Source organism: Strix uralensis, chromosome 2 (genome assembly GCF_047716275.1).
Source record: "Strix uralensis isolate ZFMK-TIS-50842 chromosome 2, bStrUra1, whole genome shotgun sequence".
In the NCBI taxonomy this organism is placed as follows: Eukaryota; Metazoa; Chordata; class Aves; order Strigiformes; family Strigidae; genus Strix; species Strix uralensis.
Genome location: NC_133973.1, coordinates 18,718,032 through 18,734,757, shown reverse-complemented (window position 1 = coordinate 18,734,757; position 16,726 = coordinate 18,718,032). Strand labels below are relative to the sequence as shown.

Sequence of the window (16,726 nt, the reverse complement as noted above, 5' to 3'; positions counted from 1 at the left end):
CTCTAGTTGTAGGTGTTGACTTTGCAATGAGATCTGTCGGTATGAACCCCTGCATTCCTTTGCAAACCTACCCGAATCATAAAATCTTATTACAGGGGCGTAAAATCATATTACAGGGGGACACCTAAGTATCTTCCTAGTATTCTTATCAGAAGTAATTATTCTACAGAGATAAATGATGTCTGCCTAATAATGCATAAGTTATACAGGTGAGCACAGAGCAGTCAGGCTGTGCAGAAGCTCAGGCTGGGTTTGCAGCATGCTCTCCATCTCTTTCCGCGTGTATATTTGCAGTCATGTTATTTCTCTAAATGGGATGATAAAATATTCGTAACAATCTTCCATATTTTTAAAAAATCTGTAGTTCTTGTAAAATTTGTTTACTCCTATGAAATCCATCATATTGTTTCTTTATAATGCATTTCATTCATAAACGTACTAATCTAAAACCCCTGTGCAATATTTGTACAAAATGCACAGATTAATAGATTTTACAAATTGACCTAATGATCATGAAGAACTCAATCCCTTTGTAAAGGAACCACAGTCCATTTTGAGGAAAGCTTGTGAAGACTTCCAGAGGAAACCTTTTTCCATTTGCCTTTGGTTGGATTTAAAGTTTCTTTATCACTTCACTGATGGCCCAGTCCAGCAGATCACTGAACTCTGTAACTTTTATCTAAATATAATTGAAGTATGAACCTCAGACTCCAGTGACAAGGCAAACAGCCAGTATCTCAGAGGTAGTTCTAATCTGTATTTAAACTCATTGAGTGGTGTTTGATTCCTCGCATTGAGGATCCTCCAGATGATGCCCAGAGAAGAAATTGATCCTTTGCATGAGTTGATTACTTTGTACTGTTTTCTATTGTATGTGAATAAAACAAGCATTGTCTTCTTCTATTTTTAATTAAACAAAGGACTTCACAATGACTTTATATCTCAGACATTACTGGAAGGATGAGAGACTTTCATTTCGTAGTAACAAAAACAAAAGTATGACTTTTGATGGAAGACTGATAAAAAAGATCTGGGTACCTGATGTATTTTTTGTACACTCCAAAAGATCCTTCATCCATGATACAACTGTGGAAAACATCATGCTCCGAGTATACCCTGATGGCAATGTACTCTTCAGTCTACGGTAAGAGCAATACCCTTTTATAAGAAAATACATGACTGCAATTGTCATGGACCAATAGTTTCTACAGTGAGAAATTACTGGAAATACTTGCAGTTAAGATTCTGATACTGGACTGGCATTAATTCCCTGGCATCAGATAATAGGAACTGGTGACCAGTGTGCCAGTGTGAAAATACATTTAGGATTGATAACACATAGATAACATTTTTCTCTCATTCACATATTGTTTCCTGTCACAGGATAATGGCAGTTTTTCCATCTGTTGTAAATAGTGCTGAAGTTTATCAAGTGTTAATTCATTGCCAGTGGTTTTAGCAATATTGCAGTAGTTTTACTGTTGAGTACAGTAAAACCCAAAATTATTAACAAAGAACAAGTGTGGGTTTTTTTCCCCTAAGTCTTTTAAAAAGTGTCTGTCTCATCTATTTTCACCCTGGGATATCTGTAAACATGCCATTGATATTAATTGGGGCTCCAGATAGGCATGGAGAGCAGATTATTGGTGCTGATACCAGCTATGTTAGACAGGCGTTTTGTGTGACTACAAGGAACTGGAAAGTGAAACAGCAATTCCAGGACTGGAACAGCAAGGTCATTAAATGTGTCTCCCTTCTACCTACATGTTAGTGCTTTTCTTTATGAAGCAGATTTGGATGATGTGGCAGAAATAGTTTTAATGGAGGAATTTTCTCCCTAGGGTAAAGGCCCTGAGGCCTGTGCATTGCAGAAATCACAGTTCTCCAGTTTGTTGCTAATTAGGACTGTACACAGAGATGGTATTTCATCTAATCTGGATAGTCTGAAGATTTATGCAAGCACTTGAGATTTTGGCTATGTAATAACTGTTCCAGCAAGTAATGAATTTATCTAACCTCTCATGAAGACATGCAGAAACCCTCTCAACAACAGCTGTACACCACTTTAACATAGTGTATGTTCAAGAATCACACTGACCAGTAGGAAACAATGAGGTGAAGTATGTATTTTATTGCTATATTCATTTCCATGCTTCATGAGAAAGATAGAGGGATCAGACTACACTAAGGCTTACAGCAGTGGGTCTCCATGTGAGGGGTATGACATACATTCAGCCGGGGGAAGGAAGAGTGGCGACGAGACATAAGATGGGCAAACACATTCTGTCAGCTTGCTGGAGAGGTAAAGTGTCATCAAGATTAACAGCAAGAAATTATGCAGAAATCATTACAAACCAAAGGGAGCATGTGATGGGAAGGACAGAAATGGAGAGAAAGGAAAAAGCAAGATGGGAGGGAAGAAAAGGAGGAAGTAGAACTGAGGGACAGACACATTGTGAATCAATTTGCTACATTTGCTCATTGCTCGGAATCCCCTCTGTGACAGGAGCCCTTGCCCTGTGTCCTGCATCACATTTGCATCCTGGTGCTCTACTTCTCTTCCTCGCCCTCGTCCTCTCTGCTCCCACAGTTGTCTTTCCTTAACCCTGCATCACCAGATGGTGTGTACTGGGTGACTCCTCCTTGCTCTGGCAGGTGAACTCGCAGCCAGCCTCACCCTCCTCTGACAGTGAGTAGCAAAGCCCCAAAGTTCCTGCCAAACCTGTGGATTTCTTCCTGGGCATAAGCACAAAGGGCAGGAGTCCTGTCCTCTTCTTTTCCTTCTCTTTCAGTTTTTATCAAACTGAGAGGCAGGGAAGGGGTGACCTAAAGGCTGGTGAAGCAAGGTTTAAACATTATTAAGGTGAAACAATGTGTTTCTAGCCTGAGTGGTATTAATGTGTATGTTCCTAAAGAATCAGACGTTTGTTAAATCACCCTTTTTGTATTGCTAGTTTTACATGCAGTGGGTAGATTATATTCCAAATATTTATGTGCAAGAAATCTGCATATTCCACAGTTTTTCTTCAGTGCCTAGCATCCAGGATTTTGTTGAAGCAAAGTGGAATAAAAATCTAGATTTGTTGCCAAATTAGTCTTTTTTTTTTTTTTTTTTTTCAATCAACATTTTCTGGTTGTTCCCCTGATCCTTTAGCCAATAGCTAGAAAACAGAAACAACATTCACAGTTGGAAGTCTTGTGCATGATTTTAAAGATGTACCACTCTTACAATCTCATTTCAAGCCTGTAAAATCTTACACTTGTAAAAATTCAGCTACAGTGTGATTACCGATCACAAGTTTTCAAAGATCACTTATATAACCAGTATATCCCTTATCACTTAAATCCCTGTAGGATTCAGTTTGGGGAAAACTGAAAAATCAAACACCAAATGACATGCAAGCTGTGACAAGAAAGGGAAATCTGGCAATATTTACATATTTAAATTGCTGCCTCTAGCCTTTTTGTTTGTTTGTTTATTGGTTAAAATGTCAAGGGACATTTATCTTCTAAACATTTGTGAAAAAGCAGGTGGAATGCAAAATAATGTCTTTACCAAGATTTCCTTAAGCTTTTTAGAGTATGAGGCATTTCCATGGAGTTGAAGAGTAGGCTTCCAGAAATTGCAGCTTATCTTTTTATGTAATTAAATATTATAACCATTCTATCTGGGAAAATAGCACTTGGAATAATACTTGTTCTAATCTGTAATATTATCTACTTCAATCTATGAGAAATCCAGTCAAGAAATGTGAACTCCCCTTGTTAATCTTCGTAAGTGTAACCCTTCAAAGCAAAATGTGTGAAAGGCTAATGAGGGATCAGGCCAGTAAAGGGTTTAAAACTCAAATGTAATGTGCTTAATAAAAAGACTATTTATGTTTGAAAAATATGTTATCTCAGTGATTTATCGCACTATCTTGAAACAATTTTAGAAGTGTCTAAAAAAAGTAGAAAAACTCAATCATTAGGATTCTAAACAGCAGATTGGTTGGGGATCTCACAAAGATGTCTGCACAGCCCTAAGGAAGTGTGAAATTTTTCATTTAATTTCTGTTTCTCTGTTCCTTTCTGCAGAATAACAGTTTCTGCTATGTGTTTCATGGATTTCAGTAGGTTTCCTCTGGACACTCAGAACTGTTCTCTACAACTAGAAAGTTGTAAGTTTACTTCAGACCTGTTCTTCCCATGTGCATTCTTACCAGCACTCCATCCCGTTCATAATACCTTTTTCACTTATTTTGATGTGTGACCTGAACCCTTCAACCTGTACATATTAAACTGTGGCCAGTTTGGGATCTTTCCAGAATTCAGTGATCTTTGGGAAGATAGAAAAACCATGATCTATCCTGCCTTGTTTCAACTGGGTGGATATTCCAAGGCCTAAATCTAAAAATGTTTCCCCTGTCAAAAATCATGGGGTTTTTTTCTGAAGAAAAAAGTGCAAGCTAAAAGTAAAATAAGATGTCAATATATGACCTTATGGAAAAATGAAAATGAGTGCTTGTGTTACTGTGAAATGACAGCTTTCTCACCCCTGACTCAGTTGTCTGTAGTAAGCTGTAGAGCTGGACAACAAAAGGTAATTCTGTTTTGCAGAGCCTTTTGGTATCTCAGAATTTATTCTTGTTCGGATTATGAGTAAAACTGGGATGCTGGTTTGTTGTTTAGTCTTGGAAAACAGAACAGATGCCCACTGTTCAGGCAGTCTGCTCAGTGTGGCAGCTGCAGAGCCCGGATCCTATGTACCCTGTGACCCTGAGCATGTCCCCCATCTCTCAGGTAAGCTGCTGGCAGGGCACAGGACTGGGCTCCACTTGGAACAAGATGGAATATCATAGAATCATACAATCATAGAATGGTTTGGGTTGGAAGGGACCTTAAAGCCCATCTAGTTCCAGCCCCCCTGCCACGGGCAGGGACACCTTCCACTAGACCAGGTTGCTCAAAGCCCCGTCCAACCTGGCCTTGAACACTGCCAGGGAGGGGGCAGCCACAGCTTCTCTGGGCAACCTGTGCCAGTGTCTCACCACCCTCACAGGAAAGAATTTCTTCCTTATATCTAATCTAAATCTGCCCTCTTTCAGTTTAAAACCGTTACCCCTCATCCTATCCCCATACTCCCTGATCAAGAGTCCCTCCCCACCTTTCCTGTAGCCCCCTTTAGGTACTGGAAGGCCACTATAAGGTCTCCCTGGAACCTTCTCTTCTCCAGGCTGAACAACCCCAACTCTCAGCCTGTCCTCACAGGAGAGGTGCTCCAGCCCCCTCATCATCTTTGTGACCCTCCTTTGGACCTGCTTGAGCACGTCCATGTTCATTTTATGTTGGGGGTGCCAGAGCAAAATATGGTCTTTGCAAATTTTTCCATGTAAACTAACTGGCAAATTGATGTGAAAAAAATGTTTCTTTGGGGTTTTCCCAAATTGTTTGAATGGTCTCCTATCCCTAAGAAAAGAAAACAGAAGCATTATTCCAGCAGAAGATGTGACTTAGTTTTTACTTTCTCATAGATGCATACAATGAAGATGATCTGATGTTATACTGGAAACATGGAAACAAGTCCCTGAGCACAGATGAGCACATCTCCCTCTCCCAGTTTTTCATCGAAGAATTCAGTGCTTCCAGTGGACTAGCTTTTTACAGCAGTACTGGTATAGTAAGCCCCTGACATTAGAAGAGAGAAGCACAGGACACAACAATGCAGAATGTCTCTCACATTCAAATTAGTCGCTAATAAATGACTGTTACTGCTGAGAGATCTCAGTCAAAATGAGGTCTGTCAATCACACTGGTCTGTCAGCCTAAGTCCTCGTTTCTTTTTACATTACCAATGTAATACTTTCTTGACATTAAAAGAAGGGGTCATAATATTTGTAACAACATCTGACAATAAGAACCTGAAAAAAATGCACAACAACCAAATATATGCTGTTGTGAGCTCCTGCAAAATTGTGGTACTTCTCTGAAAGCCACTGGAGTATTTGGTTTACAGGAATCTTTGTGTTCTGGTTATATAGAAAAGATTGAAAATGCAAACCTTAAAGGGTCAAATACTAGAAAGCAAACAAGAGGAACCCCAGTGTGTTTTATTGTCTAAAATCTCCTCGTTTTTGGAGCCGTAAAATGTCATTAAAAGTCTACTAGCTATAAGATTTCCACATGAGAGCATTTATAACCTATTGAGGTCTAATTCATGGTTTGCTTAATGTTCCATGTTTATACATAAAGCTGCAGAAAAAAATCCCTTTATGTCAGTGCTACATTGTTTAAATACAGGTATCGGCCCCAGACAGGTTTTTATTTCTCTCTATAGATCTTGAACTATACTTTCTGTCAAACTGCACAAGGCTTTAGGAGTTATTATAGTCTTGATTTCATGCAAGGTGGGTTTTATTTTCTTTGTATTTGTACATGCATTTATAAATTTTGAAATAATTCTCTATGTAAGTAGTCTAACCATACATTTTTAACCGGATAAAATAGCATGCTTGCTACTGTACTTTCCAGTCTGAGTCAATTCATTTCAGTGTGGATATTGCCCTTTATATCAAGGCAGATTAATACAATAGAAATTATTGCATACAATATGATGAAATGCATAACACTTTGGAAAAAAGCCTTTAAGACATTCGGGGAAGCTGCAAATAGATTTATTTACAGGATAGCTTCTTTTTGCATTTAAAAAAGAGACATTCAAGTTTGCAGTGGCTGATATTGAATGAAGAAATTCCAGTTTAAATTATGATCCAGCCTAAGCAGTGAGGAATTCGCAGCTTGATCAGGTTCTTCATCCTTATCTCTTGCTCGTGTATGAGCTAAGAACAGAGCTCCAGCTTTCAAGAGTCACTGTCATGTGAGAAGAGGGCAAGTGATACCTCACTACCATCACTGTGCCTCGCTGAGAGCTATGTCAAATTTGTCCTTGTTGCAAGAAGGAGACTGGGATGTTTTCCACCAAACTGCTATCACTGTGTGTCGAATCTGGGTTCCGGGAACTCAGCTGGCTTCTTTCTGCCTTGCTATTCTCATCAAAAAACCACTTATGCAAGCAGATATTGTCTTGTGCACAACAGTACAACCTCATACCACCCCTGTACCCAGACCTTGCCGCACCTTCACAGCACCTTTGACTTTGCAAAGTGTAACTGCTTAACACCTACATGCAGACGCTTTGATGATGAGCTTACTCAGCAGGGTAAAGGTGAAAGGAAAGCCTTTTTTTAAGTCGCAGGGACCTAATGGGAAGCACCTGACACTGGGAAGTATCTGAATAATGTGTGTACTGTATCTGTTAATTAGAACACTGCCCTTTGTAGACAAATACTTTTCTTTGGCTTTGAGGTTTTGTTTCAGTCACGAGGTTGCACTTGCTCTAGTTCTTTTATTTTGCTTCATGTTGGAAGAAAATAATTACACACAGACCTCACGCCCCAAAGTAATAGTGGAGAACAATCAGCACAGCTCTAATAGGAGCCGTCTCCCCCTGAAGAGTCTCTGGCAAAAAACGGACAAAAATGCTGCTCACAAAGCAGCCTTCTGCGTTTTAGGTTCTGTGCAGCCTTTCTTGTGAATCTCAGTGAACTACACATGCATAGCATTTAGGCTTTTGGAGTTCCCTGGCCTCCGAAGGAGCAACAATTAATTCATTTTTGAGACAGACATTTTTAAAATCAAAAACCTTCTCCACAACTGAAAACACACAGAGTGTGTTTAATACTAGATAGGGTTATTGAGATATTCTTTTTTCCAAAGTCGCTCTCTGTGATGGCACAACACAAGCTCATGGATGTCTCTATTTGTACTGGGCAGGCAGATGCTGCGCAGCCAGCCACTTTCGTCTTCTTTTCACCTCACAATAAACCTGATTTCCCTCCCATGGCATGAGGTATAGCACACATGCTTTGCTGCACAGACAGAGCATGCCCCAAAACTCACTAGATGGCACCCTTTCCTCTGAAGTCAACGCTGGGCAGGCAAAGCGGTCTAACTGTAGGAAAAGAAGTGCTGCTTGTTGCTGAGTATTTGTAGCTGAGAGAAGGCCGGGTACTTTTGGGGGGAGACAGGGGGTTGGCTCCACTGTCCTAGCTGAACTGACATTTAGATTCTGTCTGTATTCTCCAGGCAGTTTCACTTGAAGTCTATTTACTGTTTTTCGATTTCCTAACCTCAATTATAGTACAGCATTTTATTTAGGCAGTCATGATGCTGCACTCCCAAGGCAGCAGTGTTTTCATGAGGTATGACGGACAGTCTGTAAAGCACTACATAAAGCCAAGGTGGTGGCAATATTTCTTAGGCGTTTACTATTACTGGTGTGGACACACCATTCCTACTGGAAGGAGGGGGCCAGTGAACAGAGCTCACAAATAACACAGTGCTCTCCTCCCCCAACCTGTTCCTCTCTCTTTTTTCAATAGGTTGGTACAATCGACTTTTTATAAACTTTGCACTCCGAAGACATATTTTCTTTTTTGTGCTACAATCCTATTTCCCAGCCATGCTGATGGTGATGCTGTCTTGGGTTTCATTTTGGATTGACAGAAGAGCCGTTCCTGCCAGGGTATCGCTAGGTAAACCTTTAATGTATATTCTTTTGGGAAGTATAGAATGGATAGGGGAGAGGTTCTAGAGTTACCTTAGCTTGTTACTTACACAGGACATGAGCAAACATATCAGGTAATTGCCTGAAGAACACTATTATTGCCACTGTTGTCACTACCACAAACTCCTTTAGTCAACCTCTACATTTGGAAATAGGATGTTTGTTCAGACTGGTTTTGCTATATTAGAAAACAGCTCACACATCACAGAAGGAAAAAAGGATGATTGTACAGATTTCCCTATGCAGAATTTTACTTCATTCCTTTTTTTTTTTTTTTTTTTTTTTCCTGCAAAGACTGGGTTTTTCTCTCCCTTTTCCCAGCAAAGTAACAGGTAGTAACAGGTAGTCAGATCCCTCCCCAAATCCATGGTTCATGAGAGATACTTAATAGGTATACCACAATCAATGTAAAATCTTTGCAACTCTCCTTTCTCTTTAGAAAAATTTGCTGTCTTCCTACCAACTTGGAACCAGTTTCCTGACTTGTCTATGTAGCACAGCCTTTCTTTGTTAGGCACCTTGAAAACGTTTGCTTTGGCGCCTTAACTGTGCAAGGCACACAGGCTTCTGTGGAAGCTGAAGAGTAAGTTGGGCATCTTTCTGCTCTCACAGTCTTAGTTCTGAACACCACAGCTCAGGAGAAAAAGACTAATTACAGTGGGTTTTTTATAACATTATTGTTTTTCTCAGTGATGAATCAGCTGATACTACTTCAAGACTGCCTGTGTTGGGAATTTAATGCTGATGGCCTTTTACATTTTTTCAAGTACATTTTTTCAAAGATTAGCATCTCTGAAAATCTGATGGAAATCTAAGATATCTAATGTAACTATAATGCATCTGAGTCCTGCACCTGTCAGTTTAAGAATTAGTAAAGAAGCACCTGTTCCTTCTTCTCACTGATGTTAGTCCCAGAAGCCAACTGTATGTTGCCATATTTCTTAGACAAGTGAAAATGTGAGGATCTTTGTTAAAGAAATAAACTTGCATGTACTGAGGGAGCCTTCAATTCTTATCTAATTTTAATTATTTTAAACTGTATCAATCTAGAAAAAATAGGGCTGTAGCTACCTCAGATCCCTTTCTATTGGCACAGTCTAAAGCTAGTAATACATGAGATATAAATCTATTTGTTATTCTAAAAACAAATTATGGTACCTTTGACCTACTTTTATTAATGCATCGACCAATTTCTTTTATTTATAAGAAATTTAACTTCATGTTTAAAAATAAAGTTTTAATTCTCAGTAGGTCATTTGTAATGTTGTCAAGATGGTTTTGCTGATCCTGTTCTTTAATTTATATATGGATTTCTGCAGAAGGAGTTCTATGAATAACACACATTTCATTAGCATAAGCATACATAATTTATAGCCAATGTTAACAACAAAGTTTAAAAAGCTTAGCTCCCTAACCTAGAGTATACATATTTTAAATAAATTGATTTCCTCTTATATGGTATATTTCAAACTCCATCCTTCAACCTAAGAAACTTGAAGAGAGGGAGGGAAAACTGTTATATGTTCCAGTGGACTTGAACTATCATAAAACTGGAGAAAGGCTACACTGAGCCCCAGCTGAAAGGCCATGCTATCAGCCAGTGCTGTCTCACAGATGTTATTGAGATGTTTTCACCTCCAGTGTTATATTAATTTCTTTAAAAGCAGGGCCTGGGTTGGGTGTTGGGTGTCGGTGTTTGTTTTTTTTCTGAGATAGAGCAAAACAAAATGAGATGAATAGCAGCATGTAAGAGGAGAGATTGAAAAGATGAGGGTGAAATTCTGGACACACTGGAGTAAACAGAAAATCTTTCTTAGTTTCAATGGATAATAGCATTTTTATGCTAGAGTGTTTTTAGAGAGCCATGAGGTTATGACAGCGATATACAAGCTCATATATGTTCTCAAGAAGTACAGTTTGAGAAGGGGCTAAGGGGGAAATTGGTGATTCTTTAGTGATTCTCCAGGACAAGAAACTGTGTAGTGGAGGCCCTGGCTCTGGGAAGTGAGGGAAGACCACACATCTGCTTTCACATCTCTATAGCAGTGCCTAAAGCTGTCACAGAAATGCGTTCCTCATGCTGCTGAAACACCAGTGTTGGGTCCCCGCTGTTCGAACCCGGAGTGCTGCAGCTCTAACTGCACGCACTGAGCACAGAGATGATTTACTGGCTTCAGTACTGTATGTGATAGGTCCTTCATGGTTCACTCCACTTTTCAGAGCCTGTGCAATGAAGTTAAAGGCAGTGTCAATCATATGCTCTCACAAAGCTGTGCTGTCCGAGCAACGGTGATGAGCTAAAGGGAGCCAGCTGGCCAGTGTTATGATAACCTCCCCTTTCTCTTTGGCAGGTATAACTACAGTGCTGACAATGTCAACCATCATGACAGGAGTAAGTGCCTCAATGCCTCAAGTGTCTTACATAAAGGCTGTGGATGTGTACTTGTGGATCAGCTTCCTTTTTGTCTTCCTGTCTGTCATCGAATATGCAGCAGTGAACTATCTCACCACGATTGAAGAGAGAAAGCAACTCAAAAAAAGGGGCAAGGTACAGTCCTCTGTGGTTTTTTGCCTTCAGAAAGCATCACAGAAGCCACAGAGTAATCCTGATATACCACTGTGATAACAGTACAGTAGCCATCTCTGTGACTCCACTCTGTATCTCACTTTTCTTTACTTGGCTGAAGGGAGGAAATGTATCATCCTCTTTCACATCTTGAGATGGTCTGTGCTTTCTCTCCCCTCCTTTTCTTGTAGCAGAGGTTAAGGAGTACACCTCCTGATTTTTTTTTGCCTTCCCCCCCCTGCTGAGGAAGGTAACCCTCATTCTGTTCACAAATACCTATTGATCAAGGTGTTCTTCCTCTTTTTGAAATATACCCCAGAATGCACTCATGTAATATTCCTTCCTGTTTCCTGAGAAGCAGAGTCTATTTCTCCTTCTCCTGCTTTGCCATTTTCAATTAGGAAAATGGGTTTAATGATGCCTTTTTGTCCCAAACCCAGATGAATGACAAGGTCATTTTTAGAAAAGTGTGCCTGAAGCAGAAATGTTTACAAGTTAAACATTTGCTTTCTATGAAGCACTCGCTTAAAACCTTTGCTTCAAGAATATCCCTCCATGTAAACTAATTTGTTGGAATATCACAAGGGGAAAAACACAAAAAGGGTGCATATGTTGCTCACATGATTTGATAATCCCATCAAAAAACCACTCATGGAAATGTTTGAAGGCATTTCCCACAACTCCAGCAACGCAGACCTACAGGAGAGGCAGTGTTTGATTTTTCTTTTTCAGAAGCTGGAGCACATATTGCCAGTCAGAAGCTGGCAATAATCAGACAAGTGTGTTTTATTGCACGTACCCCCTTCCTTGCTCACGTCCTGCCCAACGGGGCAGGCCCCACAGATAGCAATACTGTGAGGTAGCCCCGTTCTCCATATGCTCTCCATAGTGGGAACAACACTGAAGGGAAAGCTGTCTTTATTTTCTGTTTTATATATTTATAATTTGCTGAAATGGCTTCTACCAGATGCAGAATAACCGTTCTTTGTTGCCAGGTTTCAGGAACGTACAGCATTGATACAGTGCAAGCAATGGCTTTTGACGGCTGCTTTCATGACACGGATGTGGACATGGACCTGACTGATTTCTCAGACCAGTGTGAAGAGCATGAGACTCAGGCATGTGCAGCCAGCGTCTCCGATGTGGACACAACTCAAATAAAGAGGAAGAGATCTCTGAAGGGAAACGTGGGCAGGATTATTTTACAGAACAATCATGTTATTGATTCATACTCCAGGATTATATTTCCCAGTGTGTATATTGTGTTCAACTTTTTTTACTGGGGTTTGTACATATGAACAGAAACTGTTATAAGCTAGATATATAGCACTATAAGCTTATAATGCTATACATTGCAGGGTAGCATCGTGCTTTAAAAATAATGCAACAGCAGTAGAGGAAAGGGTTAAAAGTTTCCGAAACCGACTGTGCATCATACCAAGGCTGGTTTGGTTAGCAGCAAAACTGTTAATGAAAAACTCTCACTGGTTTCTTTTTCAATTATATTGTGCAATTGCAAAGCTACAATTGCAATGGGGCAACCTAATGCACATGCTACTACTGCAATAGCTTAGAAGCAGTTTGCTCACTGAGAGACCCCTTTGTCACACACCTAAACAGACAGCAGCTCCCACCTGAGGTATTATCCAGTCTCTATCTACACTCTAACCATTCATCTTTGATCAGCCTTTCTGTTTGTTCTCCACTTGTGGTCCATTTTAGTAGGCAACTGGCACCAATTGCCTTCAGATAGCTCCCATCCTTACTTCACTTGCTGCATTTCCATTTTGCTAGGCAACCTGTATGCACCTCAGCAGCCTTTGTCCTCGGATGGTAACTTGAGGGAAAGTGATTATAGCCTAGCAGTGGAGTAGGGACCAGCAGAAAAGCAGGAAGCAGAGCTGATGGGGCTTTGTACATTGGGCATCATCAGCACCTCAAGAAAAACCCTCACCCTGTCAGCTGTCCCTGACTTTCCACAGGACCATTGGGAAGGGCCTCTAATTTGGAGAAATCTTGCTCATTAGTCCCTGAGGCAGCACAGGAACAATGTCCCAGACCCGATGCACTTGGTATCTTGCAGTCACCTCCCAGGTGACAACTAACATCCCCTGCACAAGCTATGCCCCTCCGGTGACACCCACACACCCGTGCCTCACGTAGACCTGCTTTCTGCGTAACTGTTAATTTCAGAAACATGGGCTTTGAGGCAGAGATTTTAGAAAACATTGTCAAGAAAACAAACAAACCACATCTTCAGCAGAATCTGGTTCTTCTGCTTTATGTTGCGTACATGAGCTTGGGGCTTTGCCCCCTCCCTCTCCCTTTGGCTTTTGAGATTGAATGTTACAGTGAGAAGCCACGTATGCCTGCTTGCAGCAGTGATCCCCAGCACAGCTCAAGGTACCACGCTGAGACACACAGGCAATAAAAGGAAGCAGCTGTGGCAAAACAGAGCCATATACAGGAACCCTGTCAGTCCCAGATGAATCCTGCATGGAAATATCCTTAGGTTCAGGCTAAGAAGGTTGAATTAAGGATGCTCAGGGACACACACACAAAGTGTTCACAGATTCCAGAAAAGAATCAAGATTATTTTTGTGACCTTCTCAAATAAGGAGCATTTTCCACTTAAATTCCTTAGGTTTGTCTGTCATTTAATGGAGTGAGTTTGTATTTACAAAGTCAGTTCAAAATGATAACCTTTGGTGGCAAAAAATGTCACAAGGTAAATGCTTGGTCATTGCTTGGTCACGATTAGGAAATGGGAATAAATTTGGAAGCCTGAACCACTCTCTGGTTTATTTGATTTTCCTGCTCCAATATTGTTTGCTTATAGCATGGCGATGTCTCCTACTCTTTCCCAAAGCTGCATTTGTCAAGCTCCCAATTTCAGAGCTGGAGAAGCTGGTGACACACTGCATGCCGGGTGATTGAAATCTGATGGAGTGAGTGGGGTACTTTGGCAGCCAGTTTGCTACCAAACAAATGATCAGAGCTAAAACGGCTTTGATACTCTTCCAGGAAATCCTGTCATGGAAAGCAGAACCGTACCAGGAATCACAATGCTGGGAATGTAAAGCCAACAGACACACAGGCTTTGGCAACAGCAACAGTGCACTAGACCTCAAGCTGAGCAAATGTGTAATATGAATATATAAAAAAATACCATGACATCCTCGTTACTGCACTGCCATTATGGAGGCATCCTGCACAGATGTTCCGGATTGCCTGACAAGATCCCATCTAATTGCTCCAGATATGTAATGTGTGTCCAAAACTTCTCATGTGAACTAACATAACATCATTGTTTTCACATAATCTTTTTTACCTGCCTTACAGGAAGAGGTATTCGTTGCACAGTCAACTGAATCCTCACCCTCCAACAGAAAAAATACCCATGTGCTTCTTGACGTCAAACAGTTCCCTCTTCTAAATTTCTTATAGGATCTGCAGCAGCAAAAGCCCCGCAGCACAGCATGCCCGAGCCCTGTGTAGGCTCTGCAGCAAACAGGCCCACACATGGAAGTGTGCAGGAAAAGAGATTCCTGCCTGTACTGACCTTCTGGGCACATCCCATACTGGTGCCCCAAAGCTGCACGGCTTGCTTTGACGGAGGAAACCATTAGTTTGCAACTTTGCAACTGTGACTGTAACCATTGGCAAAGCATTCTCCCCACGGAGAGTACTACACAGCAAGTTTTATTATATAATGAAGAAGATTGCACATTATGATGATGAAACTTAACTGCATAATTTTACAGCCAAGCTTATAATTTCTATCTTCTTAATGCAGTAACAGGGATATCAGGATCAATTATACTTCAAAAATCTATTGCTTGTATAAACAGTAAAAAATAACAAACAGTATTTACATACATTATTTCTTGTTTCGAGGGCGCTAGAGGGCTGACGAAAACTCACATAACCCTCATGTGAAGCTTGTGTTATCTTCCAGAAAGGGATGGTAACAAACAGTCAATTTGTCTGGACAGACCAGCATGGAAGTCCTTAAAAAAGCATTCACAAGGATTTCTCATTCCTGTTACTTGTGGCTGATTTTACAGCCAGTCAAATGTACGGGTTTTACTTCCCACAGCGTTTACTAAAAGTTAAAACATCACAGCCATTATGTAAATACGTATTTGTTTGAGTGTTCATCCTAGTGGTATTCAAGCAGTTATGCCAAGAGTACTTTGTGGATTTGGGAACAGAAATAACAGCTTGTAATGGTCTCTGTGACCAGCTGAGGTGCAGGATGTGGCCTTCCTATTTTTAGCATCTGCTGCTACACCCATCTGTAAGAAGAAAACATCCTGTAAGCGTTCATTTAGGTGATGCAGACTTTTAAGTCTGGAGAACTACTTCATTCTTCAAAGCTTTATAATACTCATGAAAGAAGTAAGCAGAATTTCATGCCAGTGACCTATTTTTCAGACAGCTACAAAAATGTGTGCCTTTGAATATCCCAACTATTGGTGTTTACACTAAAATAGTTCATCATTTAATAAATTCTGCAAAGTGTCCTGAATGTTGAGTGACATTGTGATGAACTAAGAATGAGTCAGAATTAGAAAGCAGAGAATAGCTCCTTTTTCTTCTAAAGTCACAGCCCAATGAAAGAAAAATGCTTTATAGAGAAACTTAAATTCTACTAATTTGTAAACATTTGTACAATTAGGACAACCTTAGGTTCACCCCTGGCAAAACATCTCTCTGGTAACCCATCCACACACCAATTAATCTCTATTTCATGATCAAGTGGCCATGGTGTTTTGGGCAGCTGGTGACCGAAGTGGTCCAGGTTGATAAAGGAACAAGGACTGAACAGGATGAGCAGTGTTTGCCTTTTTCCCTCCTCCACCCCCTTTTCCCGTGTATTATATTTTGCCAGTTTCTTTATTCAGCACGTAGGAGTTTGCCGGATGCATTCCTGAACACAGAACCCACTGGAATCACATAATATGTGTTCCAAAAGATCTAGTTAGTGCCAGGGAAGCAGGAGTTAATACTGTGTGAGTAACAACTACACCACAAGGAGGAACAGGACTGCCAAATCATTTTCTATAAAGAGAGGGATTTGAACTGGTATTTTAAGTGTGAAAGGCTCTATTATTTTCCTCCAGGAGTTGTTGATAGAACACAGTCCCCTCTCTTATCTTCTAGTAATTTACTTATGCCCAATCTAACTACTTACGTGAGCCATCCACTGTGAGGCTGCTGAGGTTTCCAAAATTCACCTTCTGCTGGTAGTTCTGCTTTGTACCCTTCAAGCTATGATTACACAGGAACAGAACTTTAGCAAAACCTACCTAACAATTTTTCTGACGTCTTTCAGCCAATGTAAATTAAACCATTAACAGGCATATTTAATACAGGTAACTAAAAATACTTCTAGAAGTTTTCATGTGCTTGTTGAGGATTCTAAAAATTTCTTCAAGGAAGCCTCAGAGGGGCTCTGGAACAAATTAAAATAATGCAGCTAAAGCCCAGGCACTTTTTTCTGTACAAAGTAAAATTTTATACAAGTAACCACAAGGTTTTATGTTATATCT

The 16,726-nt window shown here is 40.3% G+C and overlaps 1 protein-coding gene across 1 annotated transcript in view; it reads left to right on the top strand.

Moving 5' to 3' along the window:
* Positions 1–13,919, top strand: part of GABRR3 (gamma-aminobutyric acid type A receptor subunit rho3) — a 32,252-nt gene extending 18,333 nt beyond the window's left edge. The window contains exons 4-9 of the mRNA XM_074860880.1: positions 921–1,144; positions 4,078–4,160; positions 5,514–5,654; positions 8,421–8,573; positions 10,957–11,153; positions 12,167–13,919. Coding sequence (XP_074716981.1) covers positions 921–1,144; positions 4,078–4,160; positions 5,514–5,654; positions 8,421–8,573; positions 10,957–11,153; positions 12,167–12,469 — 1,101 coding nt within the window. The 3' untranslated portion in view covers positions 12,470–13,919. The remainder of the gene's footprint in view (positions 1–920; positions 1,145–4,077; positions 4,161–5,513; positions 5,655–8,420; positions 8,574–10,956; positions 11,154–12,166) is intronic.
* The last annotated feature ends 2,807 nt before the right edge of the window (positions 13,920–16,726 follow it).